General features: G+C 32.2%; 1 protein-coding gene across 5 annotated transcripts in view; it reads right to left on the bottom strand.

Annotated features, from left to right (window-relative positions):
- Positions 1–25091, bottom strand: part of LOC139098326 (serine-rich adhesin for platelets) — a 117362-nt gene that overhangs the window by 2344 nt on the left and 89927 nt on the right. For 4 of the 5 annotated variants that reach the window (XM_070650474.1, XM_070650476.1, XM_070650477.1 and 1 more), the window contains 5 exons: positions 11559–11896; positions 11278–11493; positions 10998–11156; positions 10521–10684; positions 2017–2151 (listed from right to left, as the gene is read on the bottom strand). In XM_070650474.1, coding sequence (XP_070506575.1) covers positions 2017–2151; positions 10521–10684; positions 10998–11156; positions 11278–11493; positions 11559–11896 — 1012 coding nt within the window. The remainder of the gene's footprint in view (positions 1–2016; positions 2152–10520; positions 10685–10997; positions 11157–11277; positions 11494–11558; positions 11897–25091) is intronic. The other variant, XM_070650478.1, reaches the window with a different exon arrangement.

The following is a 25091-nucleotide window of genomic DNA, read 5'->3' as shown; positions in this document are numbered from 1 at the left end:
TTCCATTCTTTCCAAACATTTTTATTTTAGCAATGGGGTTAAAAATAAGCATTAGACAATAGGCACGCTGTCAGTGAACATGAAGTGAGAGAGAAAAACCGCAACAACCTCAATAAGAGGTCAAAGGACTTTGTACTGTGCTAACTCATATTTGTTTTATGTTCAGTATGTAGATATGCTCTGGCTTCTATTGTTTTTGGATTTAATGTGGTTAATATGGATTTGACACCTAGATTTAGTTATTCGGAAAAAATTAAGCAGAGCTGTATGCTTGCGGCTTTAAATTGCAGAGCTTTGCATCTCATTAGCACTAAATTGGATATCGCAGCTGGATTTTAATTAATGGTAAATAAATATTGATAAAGTTATTGTAAATATATATTGAGTATTTATGGAAATTCAGTCGCAATTCCTCACAAATTAAATAAATTTTTTTAAATAAAAGTTTTCAATATGCAAAATAAATTATTTAAGGTAAACTGAATGACTAATTTGGCAACAAAATGAAATTAGGTTGTCAAATATTGTTAGTTTAATTAAATGTAGTATTTTGTGTAATTTAGTCTGAAAAAATTAAATTAATAATTCAAATTAGCAAAAAAGAAACACAGAATTTAGCATATTTGATAGTCACAAAGTAGAAATTGTACTTTTTTGTAGTTCTGGCTTTTCTACATTTGCTAGAATAGCACAAGTCGATATAAAATTTGGCATCAGGCAGATTGGTGAATTTAAACCTACCCTTGTTATTTGGGTAAACAAAAATTGAAATATCAACCCTGTGGGCATGGGTATTGATTCGAGATTTGGCAAGAGAATATTTTTTAATTGTACTTTTTCGAATCATATGAAGTAGAATTGTGGCTAATAGTCTTTTTTTGTAGGACCAGAGGCAGTAATCTCTAACAGACGAAGAGCATTATTTCGAGACCTATTAAATACACTAGATGAGTGTGTTCAGCTTACTCTTCTCTTGAGAACATGCTCTTTGCTTGCTAGGGAATGTCATGAAATGAGTGGATCTGATTCCACTACAAACTGAAGGTCTTGTCAGGGTCGCTTCCACTCATTAAATAATCTTTAGTCACGAAACGCCCTAATTCTGTTGATATTCAATTAACTTGAACCAATTATTTGAATAGATAAGAAAATAGCACATTCTGAATGAATTTCTGACTGAAATTTGAAAATTTTGACAAGCCTAATTTGCATCTCATTAACAATATTAATATAATGTTGACTAACAATTTTCAAAAAAATATTTAATCATCTCCATCCTATTCTATTCTAGGGTGTCTAATGTGCATCAAACCTGTATCTATCTATGACAGTGATGGACAACGTATGTGCTGAGAATTTTTTTTAAAAACTAGAAAATAGAAGATTTTTCTTTTAGGCACTAAAATGATTGTCCGTTACTGATTTAAAACTATATTTCATATTCTATCAAACCTAATATAAGCCTAATTCTAACTGATCTTATTAATAACCCTCTCTTAAACTAAGCAAATACTCAAATCCATAATCCTACAGTTAATCCATATCATCTGTAAATATTTTCATCATGTAGTGTAAAAATGTAAAACAGAAAAACTTTTATCACTAAGAAAATAACATGGAAGCGCCTCTAGAATAATAATCTTTCTGACTACGTGCCCAGTGCCAGTCTCTCGTATGTCTGAACTCAACTATAGTTTTAAAGTAAAAAGAATAAAAAAATATATTTTTCTCTGTAGCGTGTGGAATAAAAACTGAAAATAAAAAAAAATCTACAAAAAAAAAACAGGAAAAATAAAGGAAAATTAAAATGAAAAGCATGGAAAACCATAAAATGGTCACTGAAACTAAAGTGAAAAATAACAAATAAGAAACCACAAAAAAACTGAAAATTTCTTGTTTTTCTCTAAATTTTTTTTTTCGGTATTTCTCATTTTAATGCTCTGGTGAGTGACAGGAGGCAACTCACTGCTGTTTCTCTGACTCACAGTTAAGGAACAAAAACTTACAGTTTCATACCTGAAGAAGATTTGTGCATATCGGAGGGCAATCCTAATAAACTTAAGATGACATCATCTTCAAGGCTCGTGGCAGAGCTTCTTGCTGATGGATGATAATACGATGGTACAAATGTTGACGATGTTTGCGTATCGGCTATAAATGATTTTTTTTTTGTGTTTTTTTTTGACTCATTTTAAATATTTTAATTTTTTGCAAAAGATTGCTTTGACTAGAATTATGTGTAAAACTTTTTTTTACGATAAAAACATAAAAAAACATCGCAAAAGCATAAAGTTCCAACGGAAAAATATGTGTACTAAAATTTTAAAGCTTTTCAAATTTCAAATTGAGCTTTTAACGGTTTCGAAACATAGAAAAAGCTCATTTGAAATTTAAAAAACCGTTAAAGAATTTTGTGGTGCGATTTTTAAAATGAAAAAAGTCGTTAAAATAAATATCCATCTAGAAGCTCAAGAAACGCTTATTTTTTTTCTTCTAGTCACGTAAGCGCGTTGTAAACAAAATAACAAATAAACATTACAGATGAAGAATAAAAAGTAAAGTCAGCAGTTTATGTGGAGAACAAAAGAAAGGATGAATAAAGTTCATCAAAAAGAAAAAAAAAAACAAAAAAATTTAAAAAAACAACGCAATAAAAAATGAAAAATCAAAAGTTAAACACATTCAAGATTTTAAAAAGTTCTCTTTTGTTTGTTTTCATGTCTTCATGTCACTATACATGGAAATTATTCTTCATACTCGCATGTATGTTAATTCAAGAAGGAAAAAAAGATGGAAAATGATTTTCTTTTGTTTAAAAATGCATGATACTTGTGGATGTTGTGGGGGAAGTTTTTTGGGGATGTAAATTTTGAAATCAGGAACTTTTTGATGAAAGATTTGATTTTTAAGGTAATTTAGTCATGAAGTTTTCGTGGTTTTAATGGAAACGAGTCACGAATAAATGTAATTAAGGTGATCTTTCTAATAATTATCTTTGTATTACTTGTTAAAGTCTTAAAATTAGAATTTCTTTCATTTTGACCATAAAACAGTAATTCTCAAACTAAGACATAGAATACTAGTGTAAGGAAGTCGTTTAATCCCTTCTCTATATGGTCCCATCCTCAAAATGGTCAAAATCAGATAGGAAGCTCTAATAGCTTATCAAATTCCCAAGTGCAAGAACGTAGCCAGTCCTTTAGTGGTGTAACCCTCCCTCTCCCCCTCCCTCTATTCCAGGTAAAGGCATTCCGGGGAAATGCTTGTCTTTCTCTAGTTCTACGGACGATTGATTCCATCAAAATTACATTAATCATATCAAGAACTTACTAAACCAATCTAGAGACAATGTGGTCGCTATAGCATTGTTATGTCTCTGCTTAAACGACAGAATGGAAAGAACTTTGAGGAAATCATAGCCCATTTTTACGGGAAAATTGAAATTTGTCGCATTGATAAATTTGCCTAGCTATTTAGGTAACAGTATTTAAAACCAGATACTGCTTACTTACTGGAACAATGCTCCGATGTGGAGCCTAGGTTACAACAAAAGGCTTTCCATCTGACTCTATTGTTGATCTTATCACAAAGTTTGTCCAACTTTAAAACTTAATATACAAACAGAATCCTGTCTACCGAAAATGTGACCTAGTAACACATATCTTCGTTTAAATCTACTCTTTAACCCTTTAAACATCCTAACATTGCTCATTCTTCTTAGAATTGCTAAAAAATTCCTGATAAAAAATCAAATCCTCTCAAAACAATCCCACAAAAAAATAATCATCCACAAGACACAAAAACAATATCTAGCTCGATTTATTTCCACAGTCAAGAAGATGCCAGCCCAAAAAGAATTTTTATTTCTACTTTCTCAAACAAAATTTATGCATAAATAAAGTACTACAAAAAAATGGAAATAATTTCTGTTCTTCTAAGAATTTCAAGCATTAAAAAGTTTATTTTATAGCTACAACTTTTCATTTCTTTAATAATGCTGTTTCTACTCTCAAATGTACGCTAGCAGAAGTGATATAATACTCGGATAAAAATCAAGATAAATTCAAATGAACAAAAGTAAAACTGAAATGCTGAAAAATAAAATAAAAAAGAAAAATAAAAATGTAGATTTGGAGATTTTTTTTGACGGCATTAAAGGGAGTTGTAGATGGTGGTTGGCTTTTTTTGTGATACCAGTAGATTTTATGACCTTTTATGAACATTTAGGCATGTTTTTTTAAAGGATGCTGGAGAGATTAGAGGATATTATTTTGATATTAGTAATCCTTTAGTTTCTTAGAATAGTAAGGGAAGTAGGGTAGTGTAGGAAAAAGAATTTTTGTTGCCGTTGTGAATTTGGGAATTTTTGTCTTAGAAATTTTTGAATCTTTTGATACCAAGGCTTAAAGTAGTGTCTCCCGAAGTTTTGGTTTCAAAAAATAGTCGAAACCGAGATTGAAACTGCAAGGAAATTCGTTGAAGTCTCGGCTCTGTAACCCTCTAGCCTATAAGCGTAGGATAACTTTATATTGAAGTGATATTACTCAAGATGGGCATTTTATTCCATTTTTTTCATGTAAGAGAAGTTGCATTAACTTCTATACTTTTATACTTTTGCAATGCAAAATTATTTTTCAAAAGGGTACGGATTAGAACCTGTACGGTAATTAGTACAATTTCTTTTCCATCTATGATAAGAATCCACTGATATCCTCTTCGAACTATTACTGGTAAGCCAGCTTTTTATGATCAAATTAGTCTAATAGTTTTGCATCTTTACACTGTTGAGTCGAATAAACCTCTGAAAAATTTGTTGAAACCCGAGACTCATATAGTTATGTAAGTAAACATAACCACATTAACCCAAATGATACAAAACCGGAAACTACAGGTGGGAAAGTCTGACGTAAGATTGATGGAAAGGTAAATTCAGTATGAACAAGTACCGAGTTGACATGACACACTTCTTACCGCATATTTCTAGTCTTTTAGCCATGTCTAAGCATTGCCATGAATCACAATTGTTCGGTATTTTTTCAGACAATTTTTGATATTGAAAATCGTAAAAATTTGCTTTTTTTTGTAGAACCCTTTTTAAAAAATCACTATGAAACAGCAGCAACTCCCTTCAAAAATCTCCAAAATCTACCTACCTAAAATAAAAAGGAAATAAATCAAACAAATAAAAGAAAAAATCATAAATAATTGTCACATAATGAAATAAAATTTTTATTTCGTTCAAGAAAAAAAAAAGTTATTAATTTAAACTCTTTCAATTATCTCCGTCAATAAAATGATGAGTAGTAGTAAAAAAAGTATCATTTTCGTCTAATCATAATACAATACACAAAAAAAAAGGTTTTCTTACTCAAAAAAAAAAAATAATATAGACATAAAAATTGTTAATTATAAGACTAACTTAAAATCTACATACAATAATGATAATTATGATGACAGCAGGGCTTTGACTCTCAATTAATTCAATTTAAGAACAAGAGTGTCTCGCTTGATAAAGGAAAAATTCAAATTGAGAGAAATTTTCATTTTTTTGTGTCGATTTTGCAGCCAAGTTTTCACATTAGCAACAAATTTGTTTCCATTAAAATTTTTACAGCTCAAAATTTTCCATCTAAAAAAAGAAGTGCAGAAAGGAATTTAATGTAATAAAAAAAGAACATTTTCGTACGGGAAAAATTCATAATTTAATTACATATGCCGAAAAAAAAATAAAAATCCAATGTGAAAAAAGAGAGTATTTAATTGAATTTAATTTCCCTAGTGCGGCAGTAGACATATTAAAGTAAAAATACCACGAAGAATATATTGGAAGATTCCTTCATGAATCAGAACCATCACTCGTTTCACTTGTGTTTTCGAGTAGAAATTTCCTCATACGTGGAAAATTCACGACAGTAAAAAATAAGGAATTTTACTCAATTTTCTTTGCCTGAAACGAGTGCGGTGATTCTTATCTTCCGGTGTGTAGCTGAATGTTTAAATTAAACAGACGATACATTTTGTTACATAATTTTGAAGATTGTATTCATGACGCACTAGGGGTGTGGGGGTGGAAATGAGCTTTTTTTGTGTTTTTTGTTAATTCGGGATGATGAAAATTTTTGTGGAATATTGATTTGAATTTTGGTGTTTATTGAGGACTAGTCGCTTTTGGAATTGATTATTTAAGAGATGTTCCCTTAGGGATGCACAACAATCTAACAAGTGAAGAGCTAGATTTATGTTAGTAATTATGGGAACTTCCACGTGGGAAGAGGCTGGACTCTGAACTATTTTATTAAACAGAGAGAAATGGGGCCATGGATTTATAGGTTGCGATGACTTAACATCAGATAGATCAGTTTTAAAAATTATGGAAACTTCCACGTGGGAAAAGGTTGAACCCCAAATCATTTAATGAGGTGATGACAAATAAGACCATTGGTTTATAAAATACGAAGACCTAACATGAACTAGATTAGTTCTAAAAATTATAGGAACTTCCACGTGGTAAGAGGTAATACTCTAAGCCATCTTATGGGTAAGAGACAAATGGGGACGGATGGGGACACATGGAATTATAGTTTGCGTAGACCTAGCAAGTCTCCAATCTTAATATCAAAGCTATGAAACCTCGTACCACATTCAGTTTCAATCCAGGCTCCGACCATTCTCACGCCAGCTTGGTGTCAAACTTTCCGCCTTTTCTACGAAAAATGTGCTCCTGCTTCCATTTTTCTAAGACAATCAACTCAAAAAAAAAAGATATTTTTCATCTTCAATCGCTTCAAAATTTTCCACCCAAATCAGATTTCTTCTCCTTAAATTTCCTTTGACCTTTCTCTCACTTTAGTCAAACAACAAAGTAAATAAATTCATAAATTCGATCAGTCCATTTACTTTTCCAGTGAAATATCTTCTTACTTATAAATAATTTTTATGAAGACTTTGCATATTTTATTTCTTCAAACTGCGAGGGTTGCAAAGAAAAATATTTTTTTAGTAGTCATAATTTTTAAAATGAAATTTGTCAGACGTGTTTAAAAAAAGTAAATGATCTCAAGACATTATATTTAAAAATTATTTTGATATGAAAATTTCATGAAAATAAAGTTGTTTGGATGAAAAATATTATTTCTGCAAACATAGCACCTTAACATGATGAGATTTTATTATGCTTATTTTTTTAAACGTTTTTATGAAGGGTAGATGAAGAATTCGGAGGTTGTTGAAGATAAGGAATAAAAGGAGAAAATTATGAAGGTTTAGAAATTTACTTTAGTATAGAAAAAGAAAAACCTTTTGTTGAGAATTTTTTTTGCAGCGTTTGAATTTTTCATGGTCCAGTTGCGGAGTTGATTGGAAATTCTGCAATGTTTGGGTCTTGAATTTTTATTATTTTCATAAATTTTTATTCAGTATACAGTCACTAATGTTTCAAAATTTTATCGACTGGAACAAATTACTAATACGAGGGAGGCCAAAGAATTCTTATTAAGCAGCTGTTGATACCAGAACATGAAGTAGACTCAAATTTTATATACAGTCGATTTGACTTTAGCATACAAAATTCGAAGCGACTTTGAGTTCTGGTTGATGAAGACAGTGCAACATTTAGTATTATTAATTGACAAACGACAGCCAGTAACGAAAGGCCTAGCTCCCGATGCCAACTATGAGAGGTTATGAATAACATTTGATCTCTAAGGTCATAGAACGAGGAAGGAGGAAAGTATGAACAGAAAGTATGAGTCTCAAGATATCTAGAGACCATCTAAAGAGTCCAAAAGTGTTAAACTGGTCAAAATGATCGAAAAAGGCCAAAGGACTATCAAAATCGATAAAAATGTGATCAATAAGTTCCGTCCTTTTGAAAAAATCCTCAATCAGAATTCTCGATGACTGAATATAGACGAACTCTGTATCGAGCTTGAATCTTGTCCCCCGAACCTACACTGGTCTTTCCAGAGACATAATAAGGTGCAAGCAACCTTTTGGCGTCCACATGAGCACTTCACAGTGTTTTTTTGTGCCTCGAGTGGCATTCACAAAGGAACGCTAACTCCGATAGACTTCAAATTTAAAATTCATAGACTTTTCCTTTAAGGCAAATCATAAATTTCATCCATTCATGAGTAGACACCCATTAAAGCATCAAAATTACGCCTCATAGTCTAATTCAGAATTAATTTGTTTACCAACATTACCTAGAATCCCACGGATTAAATTCTAATCGACTTCTAGTCACAATAAATCCGCAAGCCGTACATCAATATTCCATTTTCATCAGAAATTTTTGTTTCATTTTTAGACATTTTCTTTTCTCAATTTGTTTTTCCTTTTTTTTTTTTAATTTTTTCGATTCTGTTCTTAAAATTTCATTATGAGAGCTTTCTTTTTTTGTAATTTTTCTTTTCGTTTCTACTTCATCTATTTCGCATTTAACATACATAAAAATAATTTCTTTTTTTTATCTACACAATATAATGAAATAATAAATTTAACTAATCAGAAAGAAATAATTTCTATCACTTTCATTAATTTAATTGTCAAGCCCTACATCATAGCTTGTTCATTTTTTTTTTACTTTTCTTATTTTCTATGATAATTCAATTAATGAAAATGAGAAGGAGAGAATTAAAAAATGTTAAAAAAAATTGCACCATAGACTAAATAGCTCATCGATATTATAGTCGAGTAATGGGGAGGATTTTGGGGGACTTTCATTTAGTCTTGTTAATTATTATTTAAAATTATTAATTTTTTGAGTGTCATGACACACAATGGAAGATCTTTTCATGTCCTAGGCGTGCTATGGTGAGGATATTAAGCGATATTTCTACACAAAATCGTACCTAGGATCATTAAAAGTTTACATTTTTGTGACTTGTCACTCAAAATTACTGGTTTGTTTTGATATTCTGTAGATGAGGTTCTGAATGTCTTGTAGCATTGAGGATTTGCGGTTTGAGGGTATAGTAAGGCTCAGCTACTCATCTGAAGCTTGAAAAAATCGTACAAAATTTGCAGAAATTATGAAAATTGAATCTACGATTTTTGTACAAATTCTACGACTTTCAGATGAATGCCTGAGGCTTGATCTATACATCCAATTACCACATTGTGATTTTATGCTAGACATCTCAATTACTATCCATAATATTAATAAATTCTATCAAAATACATGAATTTTATTATTCAAAACTTCTGAACAATTCAAGATTAACTTACTATTAATCTCAATCTAAATTGATAAATTCTTAACATTCATCACATTCCTTAAAAGTCCAAACTCGATCTAACTCATCCATTAAAAAACAAACCAGTATGAGGCTTTATCCCTAAATCGTTTGGGGTATCTAGCTGCATTTATTTTCATTATTAAATTAACCCAACGAAAATTTACGAAAACTAAGAACTTACAGCACCTTTAATTAGCAATAGCTACCATTAGAATTTGCTAAATGAACTCGAAAAGGTATATGGTGTGAAAAAGATGGAGAATAGTGCATTTGGCAGGGTTGGCAGGACTTTAGGGATCTGGACCAGTGATTAAAGTCAATTCGGATTTTGTATGGAAAAGTCGACTCGACTTCTTAATAAATTCGAATCGGCTGCAAGCTCTGGTTCAGAGTTCGCTATATTTGGTGTCCAGATAGTCCGGACTCCACTTAAGGCACCTCATCAATAGTTTCTTGTCAAATCTGGATCCTAGTTCAGCAAAACTCGAGCATAAAGTCGAATTTTAACAAATCTGACTCAAAACCAAAGTCACTTTAGCCTGTGACACAATTTTCCGACATTTTCACACCATATCCCTTCCGGGGCATCCCCCAAAATCTCCCCAATTATCTCATCAATATCAATAATGAATGTTATGTATAACATTTTATTAAGCATAAAATTTGATTCGTTAATTTCGTTTCAGAAACTTTTTTTTCAATAAACAATGACAAAAAATGAACTTAAAAGTTATAAAACCTTAAAAACTAAAGGAAATTATAGACTTAAAAATAATAAAATATAAAAAAATTTCTTCAATAATCATAGCTTTATTTCTTTCCATACATAAATTCCTCCGTAATAAATTAAAATGAAAAATTTTCTTTTTGAAAAAAAGTTCGATTAAATAATCATAAAAAATCAAGTTCAATTCTATTCACGTGATTTGAGGAAGCATCAAAAAAATTTTATAATACAAGAAGAAGAACAAAGTAAAAGAAATGAAAAAATCTGTGCATATATATTGTGGCTGTGTTATGAAAAATAAAGTAAACAGTAAAAAAAGAGGGTTGAGAGTGAAAAAACAAAAAGATTTTCAAGGAGGATGGAGTGCTTAATTTTTTTTTTCATATTCAGCTACAGGCTAAACTCAAGAAGCAACCAATAAAAATTGAAATTTAATGATGATTAAATATCTGTATATCCGTAATATATATTCAGCATTTTAATATGTAATTTTTTTTTCATGTGTAATTATGTATATTATGTAAATGTGAGGACTTAAATGACTGTCGACTCACCACCGCCGATGCCATTTAGTCGAATCGAGTCGTAATTTGTTGCTGTAACTGACATTGGTCCTATGTTGACCGCTTTATGGGATGATGCAAATTGATTCTCTAGACCCGGCGTTTGGGGTGACTCGAGTGGTTTTGTACCTACAAATGAGCTTTCTAGCCAACACCTAAAATGGATTGAAAGAGAAGAGATTGTTAGAATTTTGAATTTTAGGGTACGGAAGGTCTTTTGGCTTAAATAGGACAAATTGGCTGATTGTTCAATTAATTCGTTAACAGAACAGCGTGGCTCTGACTTGATCCAGAGTCAAGATTGAGTCTAGCTGTTCTGGTATCGGATTTAGGATAGATTAACCAAAATATGACCTTTCTTGATCATTTTAGATTCAAATCAAATAAAACTATGACTAAATAGCTCCATAAATCACCAAATCCCCATCTCAAGCCCTAAATTCCCATCCCACACCCCACAAAACTCACCTTGTACTTGGGCTAACAGAGCGACTTCTTGATCCTCTATTTGTTTGGTCATTTACATAATGCACAATAGCTGAAGTTACTTCTTTTATTGATGATTGAATCTCTGGCGTCGCCACCGGCTGATCTGCCTGTTTCTGTGACATTAATGATGATGCCAACCTAAAATCAAACATTGAAAATGTTAAAAATGTCAAAAACCTTTTTTTGCTCACATGTGTCTATGCCGAAAAATAAAACGAAAGGCAGACAAACGTCAAGAAGGCAAAAAAGAAAATGTTACCTCTCATGTGCTGTTCTTGGTTGATTGAGTTTCTCTTGACTCCTCCATCCGAGATATGGTTTACGGAACGAATTTCTAATTTCACTTGCTTGCGATGTTGATGACACTACTGATTGGCCTGACATTGTACTGGCGTAGGCTGTATTACGTACGAATGAGCTACGCGCTGATACACTTGGCGATGTTTGACTTGAATTAAGATGTGAGGTAGACCATCTGTGTTTGGAAAAAATAGGAATTGATGAGTGTTGGTCGATGCAAACATAAAAATGACTTTTTACCTTGAAAATCCAGTTTGTCCTCCATGATGACTATGTGCTGATGGACTCAACATAACTGGACTTCTATCCGATCGATTTGATCCCAATGAACTAAGTGACGTCGTCTTTGAATTTAGTCCTTGCCATCGTCCTATGTCTGAATTTCTCTTCTTTAACATACCCGACACATCAGCATTTTTATAATATGATGTATTAGCTGATGTGTTGTGACCTGTTGCACTATATTGCTTATACCAATCGGGAATATTGAGCTTCTGTAATGATGCCTGTACACGCAATTGATGCTCACTTAACGTAACATTTGATTCTCTCGCTTTTTGGAGCTCATTTTCAGGTGGCTGTAGAAATGAAAAGAAAAAACAGAATAAATAATGAAATTTTCTGCGGTAAATTGAGTCATTACGTATAATAAAATTGAATTGTATTATTGAGCCATAAAATATGTCAAGTTCTTATCACTACATGAAAATCTCTTGTCTACATAATTTGAAGATGCCTATTATTGTAATCATCATCTTCAAAAAAGAGCGTAAACATCGGTAAATTGACTTTGAGATATAAAAAATATAAATGTGATAATAGAATGAAATGTTTGTAGGGGTGGGGTAGATGTTTGATGTGCTGTAAGGAACTCATCAACGTTGTATCGTAAATTTTTGACTTTTTTATGCTATTTTTAGCAAAAACGTGAGTACGTCTTCAAATATTTTTATGTCAATATTATCGAATTTTTATATTTATTAAGTGAAATTTCTAGAGCGAAAGAGGAAGTCAAGCAGCTTGATATGGGTCAAGTGATGTGGGTATATGATGCAATTTTACCGACATTTCCGACTTGAATTACATTCATATGCCACACCCCACCCACCTAATATTCAATCAGAAAAAAATCAATGTCCATAAGCAACAAGGAAGACATAAAAAAACCAAATGTCCACTCAAACAATCAAGAAAATAGAAAAGAATCCCAAAAAATGTCCAATCATTATAATCCATTATCTTATTCCGTATGTTACCTCAAAATAACTCGTAAAGTAGATGTTAAAAGATTTTGAAGCTGTCTCGTCACTTGGCGTCGACAAATCACCACTCGTCTCATATTTAGCCATAAAAATTACATTAATTTTCATCGACTTTGTCACTCGTGTCGTCTTATCGACAAATTTGACTTGCATTTGCAATTGAATCTGATTGGATTTAACGATAGACAGCTCCACATTTTCCGTACTGCAATTATTGATTCTTTTTGAGTCAAAAGTCTTGTTGAACACATCCAGAGATGGCACCGTATTGAGCTTTAGTGAGTTCATTTTACGGCCACCAAGTGTGAATGCATTATCGCTCATTAAGCCATTGATTGTAAATAGCAAACTCATGCCGAATTGATTAACAATTTTTTCGAGTTGCATTAGTTTAATTGAGTCCTTCAATTTTCCTTCCTTAACGATTTTCTTCAACATACTTTCTTGCTGTTTGTCGGTTTGTACATTCTTCTCATTAATTGAATTATTTATGTCCTTGATGAAGCACTTGTTTTGATTTTTATTGGCACTTGATGTGTTTTTGATTAGTCCATGCATTCGATGACAATTGACCTGATTTCTATCCATATCATTTGATGATTTGTTCATTATTTTTGTTATGCCAGTTGGTGCTGAGAAGGATTTTGTCAAAAATCCCCCGGCATGCGGTATGTCCAATTTACTAAACATTGTGATTTTCTCCTTAACGGAATTTTTTGGCACAATTTCCGTTCCTTTCATCAATTTCCGTTTCTCATTCTCATCCTCATCATTCTTTTTAGCTTGTTCCAATTTTTCTCGTTCGAATTTTGATAAAATACGTCTATTAAGTCGGCCAACTTTATTATAGCTTCTTGTCGACTCTAAATCACTGTCACAGTAAAAATAGTCAATATCTGTAAATTCTACACAGTTATTCTTACTGTAATAATTGATTTTAACACGATTAAATTCATTCATAATTTTATCAACTTGATTCTTATGCAGGACAGCCGGACTTGGTCCTGGACATGATGCATTTTGTTTCTTTACAACACCACGAATTACCGGCTTCGTGTCTGTCGTTTCAAATAATTTCTTAAAACTTCGCTTTCTTGCTTTTGATTGAGTATCATCCTTATTTAATTTACTGGCAGCAGCATCATCAGCTGGTACATTATCAATATCGTCGAAATTAAATTGCACATCTTCATCAAAATACGAGAACATTTGACTAATGTTATTTTTCATCTCATTACATTTTTCATCTAATTCCTCATAATCATTATCCTCATTATCATCATCATTAATTCTTATTGAATTGTCTATGTATGGCACTTGAATACAATAATTTTTTATCACTTTCTCTCGATTCTTTCGCTTTTTATTTGACTCGGTGATTGTATCAAGACAATTGAGGAAATTTGTAAAGTCTTTTTCATTAAATGAGTCAACATGAACGGTAACAAAGGTTTTTTCATGCTGATTATCACTATCGTCATCTGTTTCATAATCCTTGTTAGAAAAACCACCGAATGATTGATTAAGCACTTCCATTTTCTCTTTTTTTTTACTTCCGTATTTATCTCGTGTATTCACAAAACTGAATTTTAAAGCTAACAAAAACAATTTTTTTTGCTGTTAATTTGAATAGAAATTCATCTCAAATTTACTCTCATTTAAGGTTTAATGGCTAATTTATCTCATAGATGCATCATCCAATTGTTTGATGGAATTCGCTTTCAAACTTTAAAAATTTCACTTTTTTTTTCTTTTAATTTTACTTCTTAAAGCGCACAGCTTTTATGAGCAATTACGAATGTGGCTAATAAAAAGAAGTAATATTTTTTTTTTTGTGTTTAACAATTGCCAATTGCTTTTCAACCAAAGCGGGCTTGCACTCTCTGCAGATTTTAAAACGAGACTAACCGCGAGGCCGTTTTGTTGATGTTTCCTGAAACCGCTTGTCAACAATCTTTGTGTCTCACGTTTTAGTTTCTATGTAAACATGTAAGAATTTACTCATGTGTGTAGGTAGTTGTCCTTTTTTACTCTCTCTCTCTCATTTCAGGTCATTTACATATTAATTTGCGACAAATTGGACTGAGTAATAATACATAGATAGATACTAATCTCATAACGCCAATTCTCACATTGTCAACCGAACCGAAAAATAATAAACTGTCGTCATGATTACATGACAGAATGAGAAAAAAAGGGTGATAAACTTTATGTTTTTTTTTCGTGCCAGGTAGGTCATCAGATTGGAAACTTTTTTGAGATTCTCTCTTTTCCTTCCAATTTTTGTGTCATCAATTCGAATGGACGAGAAAATTTTAAAACTTCCTTTATTAAATTAAAAAGTATTTTTTGATGGATTTAGTAATGAAAAATTTGAAAAAGTTCACCTTTTTTGGGGATTATTTAGTGAGCTATTTAGAGGAACTTGCGGGGATTTAAGTGGATTTTTATTTTTATTCAATGAAGATAATTTGTTGTGATGCTTTGGGAAGCAATTGAATGGAAATTATTGATGATTTCTTATGAAATTCTTATTCGACTAGATCAGAAGTGGGCGAACTGTGTGTTGCGGCGTTCTAGTGTGTTTGTAATGTTTTTGGTAATGTCATGAACCGTATGATTTAAGCAGTCTCAGTCGAGACTAATTTCTAAGGTGTACGCCATAGAATAAAAGGTTGCTCACCACTGGACTAGATTCTAAGGCTAGAAAAATTGAATAAAATTCTCCTGAGTGACATAAAACCTTTTATGAACCAAACCTAAGCAACACACACGAGGAAAGCTCCAACATGAAGCATTTAAGGCTTCACTAAATCTCTTTTATCAACAGCAAATGGAAGTTGCCTATTTTAGGCAGCTATATGGACACCAAACAAAAACGAAGCAAAAAGCTACATGACGGACTCTTTGTCATTTCTGTTACTCGGCTGCTGTTCTTACAATCATGAAAATATGGACACCAAACAAAAACGAAGCAAAAAGCTACATGACGGACTCTTTGTCATTTCTGTTACTCGGCTGCTGTTCTCACAATCATGAAAAATTCATCATCAAAATTAAATTTATGACCCTTTTTTTTACCAAAATCATCCAACACTCATCTATGAAAAAAATTCTCAAGTTCCACCTTCATCACAAGTTAACCCTCAAAATAATTGCAAGAAAAAAATCCAATAATTTCCTAAGTAAACAGTTCAAAGACATTCTCACTAAAATATTCATCATAAAATTATCTCCCTTTTTATTCGTAGAAATTAATTCAAATTAGATCCACGTGCAAAAATGCCAACTGAACTAGAATCGACAATAATCAATAAAGTAAAATTATGTTTTTACCCCCAACTTGTCAGTTCTGTGAATATCAAGGCATGGATGATAAAAATATGTTAAAGAAGCTCATTCAGGCTTGATAGAATGCTCATCATCAACAATGACACTTGGGGATTTTAGAGCCATGATTCAATAACATTTTCATACTTTATAGCCACTAAATCATTCCATTTGTATCCCCTACAAGTATAATTGACATATATGTCCTTCTATTGAGTGAAACATGCCGTCCTTCTATCTCCTAAAAGCCAATAATTTACAGTCAATGGTGATGTACTTCATGAATTTTACTCTATGCTGAATATAGCTTGCCTACTTCATTTGAATATTGGATTATTTTCTCTCATGAGAAAATTGTGTTCTTTTAATTTTGGCAGTGGCTTGAGGATTTAATTTGAATTTCTTTTGAAATTTGGTGCTTGAGAGGCATTTGTTGATGATGATATTTATGTGTTTTTGGGGATGTGAGGAGGAGTTTGGAATTTGACTTGCTTTAGGGAATGACAAAGAAAATTGAAATTTTGAGAAATCCAACCTCAAATTTATACTTTCTGAGAAAATCACACCCAAAATGCATGTTGAATTTGAGAAATTCACGATTAAAGTTTTTCCTTTCCGAGAAAACCACGCTCAAAATTTGTCCTTTCCATGAAAACCACACTCAAAATTCATACCAAATTTTTAGAAGTCCAACCTAAATTTTTCCTTTCCGAGAAGTCCACGCTCAATTTTTTTCCCTTTCCGCAAAAACCACGCTCTAAAATTGATATCCAATTTGAGAATTCCACGCTAAATTCCAATTTACTTCATGACATTTCACGCTAAACATTTCTCCTAGTCTCAAATCCTACAACTATTTGAAATAAATAATCATCTATGGACATAGGCGTTAGAAGACGTGTTGCAGTGCAATTACTTTACATAATAATACGTTCGTAACATAATAAATAACAGAAATCGCAAGAGACAATTTCACGACAGCAGCAGTAAATTTTTTTTTTTTTATTTCATTTTCTACCTGCATATTTCAATTTCAATTCCATTGCATTTGTGTTTGTAAACTCAACATAATTGCTCGTCATAAGCATCATCATCATCGTCATCAACTTGTACAGTTAAACGGTCATGAAAGAATTCATGTTTTTGAAGAAGTGTTACTCGAAATTTCATTTTAATTAATTAATGTGAACTCGCTTGATGAACCCTCAATCGTTCCGAATTGAGACTCGAGTTATCTTAATTGATTAATTAATTATGATGGCATCGACATCGATGGAGTTTAATGGATATAATCTCTTTTTCAAAAAAAAAAAAAATTAAAATTGCTTTATTTCCTTATTTGGAAGTGATGAACACAATTTGTTTATGATTTGTTGCTGAATGGAATTTAATTTGTTGAAATTTAGTGATTTTTATAGGAAAATTTTTACAAATCGCTGGAGGAAGTGATGAAATTTAAATTGTTTTTGAAGAATTTTTTGATCTTCTTTTAGGGGATTTTGGGTGATTTTTTATGTGCAAGAAGTTTGAACTTAAGGCTTTTAAAAGTTTTTCACAGAATTTTTGGCAAATTATTAGACAAGATTTTGGAATTTGACGACTGAGTACATTTTAAATGATTGTATTCTTAATAGGATTAACTGGTTTTTAGATGCTTTTGAGACTTAATTATCGTATTTTGGAAATTGAAGCTTATTAATGTTGGAAAAGCTTACTAAAGACTCAAATTTATGAGAATTTTTGTAATCAAATCATGAAATTTTGATAATTTGTGGCATAGACTTGCTTTCCTTGACGATATTCGACTGTATTTTGCAATTATTTGGCATCCAATATCGAAATTCACGTATGTTTTGTATGTATTCCATACCTAAATGAACCTGCTTTAATTCAAATAGTAGCACGTCCGAGCTGCGCTTTACGAACAACACAACAATGCATCAAAATCAGCCGTCACAGCACCGTCAGAGCAATAAGTCTTAACATGAACACGACATTGCCCTATCGAGCATCTTGTGCTTTTAGGGAAGTCAAGTTCAAAGAATGACTCCCAAAGACACATGGAGTGAAAAAATGTGAATGATTGGGCAACAAACCAACATAAGTCTGGCCTGAGGCATGATTTTCTTGAATTTGGTAGTTTTATGTCCTTTAAGTCATTCAAATTTAAATCCAAACTTTAATCTCAATTCAGATTCTCAAACAATTAAACTTTCTTATGTTCCAGACAGAAATGGGTTAAAATTCAATTTACTATGTTAGTTCAATGCATGATATGCAGACGGTCTACTCATTTATCAAATTTAGTCGTCCTTTACACTAAATCCTAACATTTACATACATCAATTATTCATTCAATTTTACGTAAAAAAGCAACAAAATTATACAAATTGACCTTTCCATTCAGTTAACTGCATGCTTCTTAACCCCACAAATATTATATTGACCACCACAAGGCCGCAAACTCAAAATCGATAAAAAAATTCACTCCATAAAAAAAAAGTTGAAACAAACTCGCAACTTTTTATTTTTTTATTTCCTCCATACAGTTTTCACAAACATTCCAGACACATTCTCGCAAAGCACAACATGGAAATAAAAATAATACGACATGGGTCAACATAATTCTGTTTTTACTCCCATTCACCTGTCGTACACAATTTATATATCATGGCTAAAATAATGTCCATTTCATTCATATCCATTAATTTTAATGTACCGTCATGATAAATATTTCATAATTTCTATTTTATCATTGCATTGTATGTCCTTTAATTGTCCACTGACGTCCTTCGCTTGATTTTATTTCCAGTTGCCATGCCTAATACAAAAGCATGCAATATGCATCCATAAACACACACAATCAGCAGAATTAGAACTTTCTACTCGAAGGTTTTTTGTGTGAATTTTTCATGAATAAATGATGATGAATCATCACGCGATGCCACTTTACGAGTATTATATGCAGCACAAGACAAGTCAATGTGTATGCAATGGGAAATGAAAACAAAAAATTCTTTTTCGCTTGTGCACGGTTCGCGATGTTATGTAAGTTCGGTTATCGAATAATATTCAGTAATGGGGGAAGCCGTCAGGTGAAGAATTTATTGAATATGACAATATGAAGAAAGCCTTGCAAGGCATTCACTAATTTCATTCATTTCTGCATCGTAAATTGTCCCACAAAAAGGCATTTTATTGATTTTTTTTTAGTTCCTACTCGCACATTGAATCAATTGAAGACCAACAACAACAAGACTTCTGGCAACGCTGCATTTTTAATTGTCATTCACACTTGAATTTAATTCCTCTTAGATACACATTAGATTCGATTTAAAATACACATACACATATTATGTATCGCATTAATTAAGTTCAATTGCTATCGCATGAGAATGCTTCGTTGATAGAGAAATTTATTTATTACAGTTCAGTTCTGTGTGACTATTTTGTTTTATTTTAGTAATCATGATTATTTATTTATATTTTTTTTGGGGTCACATAGTGACTACACACATGAGACACTGTGAAAATCTCGTCGAGTCAATTGACACTCCTCGAAAAAAAAAAGAGACAGCGACAGAGACACCGAAAATTTTATTTTATGAACGGATTAGCTCTTTTTGATGTTCACTGCCACTAATTTTATTTAGCGCACGTATGAATAAGAAGGACTTTTCGTTGACTTTCTTATGTGATTCATGAATTATTGAGCAGGCAAAGGACTTTGTTGGGGATTTTTGTGGTAGTAAAGTTGGAGATTTTCGGTGTCTAGATGAGATTTTTGGATGTGTAAGGATGAATAAGATGAGAATTTGGAAGTTTATGGCAGGATTTGATCCTTTTGGTCATATGATGCATTAATGCTCAAGAAAGTGAGAAAATTACAGCTCAACACCCGAAAATTTTCAATAAAAATCAACACAAATCGCGTGCCTCAGTCAAACTTATTGATCCATTAAACTTATCATTACTTAAACATCAAACAATTCCAAAAAGAACGACTCATTAACAAAACCTTCCGGAAATACCCACAAGGACATTCAATATCCATCGTTCATTTGTATGTGCACACATCATACGGTTCCGTGACTTAACATCACTCGTCTTTTATCATCCGCTTTTCCATCCATCCATGCCGCCCCAACAAAAAGCAACAATGAGAAATTTACTTTACTCTAGTTGGAAGCAAAAAAAGTCATGGAATGGGAGTGAGACGCATCGATTTTTTCTTTCTTCAGAAAAACTTAAGTCATTCTTCTTTTAAGGCATTGACTGAGACGAAAAATCAAGGACGTTTCATCAGTGGAAAAACGCATTAAATTCGAATAAACTTTACAGTCGGAGCACACGCATGGAAAAACGGAAAGAAAATGAGAAAAATTTAAATTTTTTTTCCTTGAATCTCTTTCCGTCTTCATCTGTGGCTGATGTTTGGTACGCAAAAAAAAAAACTTTACGCGAATATCTCATGAATATATTTTAAAATTGCCGTTTTTATTACATTGACATTATTATTATTTATTTACATGACTTTCGTCGACAAAATGTGGGCACATCTACACATACAATGAGGGAAGACTCATGATGCTGTTGATGATGATAATAATGATGATGGGAGTATATTATGCTATTTAATATTGAAACAACAACAATATTATGTGGTATTGAATAATGTAATTTATCTATCTTTAAGACTATTGTTGTATATTGTCTGTAGATTATTATGGCAAATTATTATTGTGGTGAAAATTGATAAAAATTCATTTTTAGTGCTGTTTTGAGTATGATTTATGGATTTGGTTTGATTCGAAATTATTGATTGGATTAAGTGGTGAATATTTATTAAGGTTTGGGGTTGGATTTGGTTATGTCGAGTGACAGAAATGATGCAGCAGTGTCGTAATGGCTAAAGCGTCTGCTTACCGACACTAACGACCCAGGGTCGATCTTAGGAAAAGTATATTTGGATTGGGATGCTCTTTCGTTGTTTCCTAGTCACTTCAACTCAGTTTGTGTATTCACAGCACCAAATTGTGGCCAGGTACATTGCATTGACCCTTCTCATTTTTTTAACATTCACAATTTATGCATCAAAATGGTTTTGAAGGTTGTTAAGTGGTATATCTGAGGTTTTGTGGCTCCAAGAGCTTCTAAGTCTATGAAAATCTCTAAATGCTTAAGCAACAGTACACTCAGCTGACTTTCTCGTACATAATCTGAGTCAGTTTCAATCTCTGTAACAGTAGTTCAGTTTTTGGATGTCAAAATTACTCAAATTTAAAGACTAGATACCTAAAACTTCATTATAAGATAAGCATTAATGCCACTCAACTCATTAACTTAACAATACTCAAAAATATTATGAAACAAAACCTCAGTTCCTTTATCATATTCAACTAAGGGAACATTTGGTAATTATGTAACACTTAGGATGAGGAGGAGTCTACAATTTTATAATGGAGTTTAAGTTTTGGTTCGTGATGTTGTATCAAATCGTTGAATTGAGTCAAAAAATGCCATTTTCAGCATTACGTAACTCCCGAACGCTCCCTAAACACTCCACAACACCCAAACCCACATTATTTTCAAACTAAAATATTTCAAAGACAATTCAACCAACATTTTAAGCACCAGTCGAGTACACAAGTGTTTTGCAATTACTACACCTTCATGCGACCGTTTCAAAGGATCTAATGAGCATAGCTGTGGCACTAATTTAAAATTATTGCCAGTAAAAAAATGTTTCCTACACCTTCGCAATGTTGAGCATTAAAATGAGATTTAATTTTAATTACTTTGTAATTCTTGCTGATTTTAATATTCATAGGAAAATATTCAGCACAGCTTTAATAATTTTTCTATGCTTTAACATCATTTTGCACTTATAATAAACTTTTTTGTGCTCATCCACAACATTTAATGTTCTGTGATATTAAATTCCAACACTTTAATTATTTTTCACATGAATGAGTTTGAAGTGAGAATGGGATACAGGCACTAGAATAGCTTGGGATCTGTTTTTGTTGATAATAATGAAGTTAAGGAGGCAAGTTATCAGTTTTGAAGCATTTTTGGGGAAGTTATAGCATCAATATTTATGGAGATCCTTGATAAATTTACAACGATTCGCATGACTTCCTATCTCAATTTTGCACCTGCACATGCTCTCGTACATAACATCAAGTGATTGCAATAAAAATGTCTATCGTCATACAGACGATAAATTTTCTTGAATTAAATGTATACCATTGGGAATTCAGCATCACTACTCAATCTTTTTAGACAGGAAAATAAATAAAAATATTTTTTTTTGGGAAATTTAGCCATGACCTTATTGATTATTTTTTTATGGATGTACCAAAACGTCGTAAAATTTATTTGAATTTATCTCTTTGGCAGAAGTTTGTGTTTTTGGGAAGTCTTAGACAGTTTGAAATGCAAGGACGATGAAGAAGTTTGTTAAAGTTTTGTTGAGGATGAGCCAGCAGTTTTTAGGAGGAAATCAGCTTGCATTTTGATAATTGGGGAGATTTGGGGTATCTTGAGTGATTTATGGAAAACTTGGTGTCAAATGATGCTGATTAGACAGACTGTGGTTGTTCAAATTATGCTACAAGACATGTTCAGGTCTGATATGCCATGAGAAGCTTGGGAATGCAATGTACATCTGTTACTGGCTAGATCTCCTTACTTCTTACTAACTTATTTGGCTGGGGCACACGGGGCCCATTGCCGCGTATAGAGAACGTCTGAAGATAGCTCTATTTTTCGATAACTTCTGCCTGAGAACTCTAAAGGCTTCATTTTGTAAAAATGCTCTGTCTGCACGTAATACTGACATTTCTGACATTCATCACTGTTCAATGCCAGCAACAAATTCCCACAAATGTCAATATTACAACAAGACATACGCACGACTAATAACAACCTCAAACATACCTAAACCCTTTTTGTAGTCATAAATGCTAACAAATCATCTTCACAAACCATCACAAACAAACAAAATCCCACATTTCCTTTGACAAATTAATAACAATATTATCCCACATTTTATCCCAGCCCATCCAATAATCCTTATGTGCCAGCATATCACTAAATTACTATTTCATAATCTACCATCTTCATCTGCCTTAGACAAATTAAAGCCACACTATTGATTAATAACAGAAGCAAAATTATCTTCCTAAAAATATTAATCATTTCTTATTCAAGATCAAGACGAAGATAGCAGATGACATATTTAATTAATTATACAAATAAATTTAATTGGCATTGGAAAGGGGACAAAAATGGTCCGAAATAAGTTTTTCGGAAGTCGATTGTTGAGCGATAAAAATGAACAAAGAAGCAAGAAATTTTCCTTCCTTTTTTTGTTAGAAAATTGCACTGGGAGCGAAGCATGAGTCCTAAAGGAATTGGACATAAAAGAAGTTGGAAAAAACTTTGAAAAGAAAATTTTTTTTTCTTTTATTTTCTCAGTATTAAAGCTGTTGTATGACATAGAAGATAATGTAAATGGCTGTGGCTTTAGGGAATATGAAAGAGAAGAATATTTAATGTTAAAGTATAGGAAACTAGATGGAATAATGTTGATGCTGGATTATTTCAGGCTCAATGTTTGGAAAGTTTTAGTGATTAAGATTCAATATTTTTTTGGTGCAATTTTGAATAATTGATTGGGAATTGATTTGGAGGAAGGATTTTAGTTGGAGCTTTAGTTGAAGCATGAACTTTGAAACTTTATTTGAAATCCTGGTTGGAATTTGGAGTTTACAAACTCATGAATACTTTAATTATGCAATAGTTTAGTTGAAATTCTTGTATTTTGAGGATGAATCTTCATTTGCATCATTTGATGAGGTTTAGAAGGAAGTGAGTGCCTTTAAAGTATGTCAAGCTAGCCCTGTAGTCCTTGTCAGAGCTCAAAGTCGACTCATATCTCATTTTGAGTCGAGTCGAGTAGAATTGAAATGACTTTTTCATACAAAAACCATGTCGACTTCTAGGTCTGGTCCTTATAGCCTTTGAGCTCTTTATATCTTCCATATGGATTTAAAACTGAAGCCTCCTTTATCAAAGGACTACTGCTATGCTTTTAATGACTTTGTTAAGCTTTGTTAGGCTACTGTCATGAAGTAATCAATTTAAATAATCAAGTTCCTTTGAATATTAACACAGATTAGATATTGACGATAAGAATGATAGTGCGATCACTTAGTATAGGATCACATCGCATCACTGCAGCCCTCCATTACTATCAGTTCCAATAATAAATCTATTCAATCTTACATGCAGAACACGAACAGTAATTGAAATTTTACTTTAACATATAAAAAATCCAATGAATTCTAATCACAAAAGGCTCTGATTCATTCACAAATCCATTCAATTCCCATACCAGTCAGTCTCAAGAGTACATAGGGGAATCAAGGATCATTCAATAAAAAATTGAATATTCAGTTCTGCATCGAGCTTTTTAAGACATTACTTGACTGTATATACGTATGTATGTCAATTGGAGGGTTGATATGCGATAACAAAAAGTCGGAGGGAAAAGGAACACAGAGGAAATGAGACGAGAACTCCCATTCGTTGTGACCTAAAAAAAACTTTATTTTTTTTTTCTTATTATTATCATTTTAAATTCCATCCCTGAATGCTTCTCACTGCACGACATTCTTATCATATTTCATCTCCATCTGCCTCCTTGTATCAGAAGTCATATGAGGACATCATACTGTGTCACATATATAAAAAAGTTTCACTCCTTATCGTCTCATCATCTTTTACGAGACTGAAAAAAATTCCCACAACAATTTTTGCTTCCGTTCATCCACAGAAAAATAACAAAAAAATTACGTAATCAGACAGCAAAATATGAAGGAACAAAATGAATTTAATATAAATTGCTCAATAATAATCCTTTTGGGTGCATTTCCGCGTGTTTATAAATTTAATGTACAGAATATAATAATTCTTCATCTTTCGTCAGGCACGACAGGCAGGAAGCAACAACAAATAACAACAAAAAATTGGCCTTCTTCCTCAATCCACAAACAAAAAATCTCTCCACCCTTCGTCTAGCATGAATTTTTATGGAAGTGCTTTCACTTTGTGTGGAAACTTGGAAGTCCTCTCGTTTGTTTTATGCGTTTTGGAATGAAAGTTTTATAGACAC

The sequence above is a fragment of the Chironomus tepperi genome, unplaced genomic scaffold (genome assembly GCF_022539635.2).
Source record: "Chironomus tepperi strain 1889 unplaced genomic scaffold, CSIRO-AGI_Ctep_v1 contig_445, whole genome shotgun sequence".
Classification (NCBI taxonomy): Eukaryota; Metazoa; Arthropoda; class Insecta; order Diptera; family Chironomidae; genus Chironomus; species Chironomus tepperi.
The sequence above is the reverse complement of the archived record's forward strand: the minus strand, read 5'-3'. Positions and strand labels throughout refer to the sequence as shown.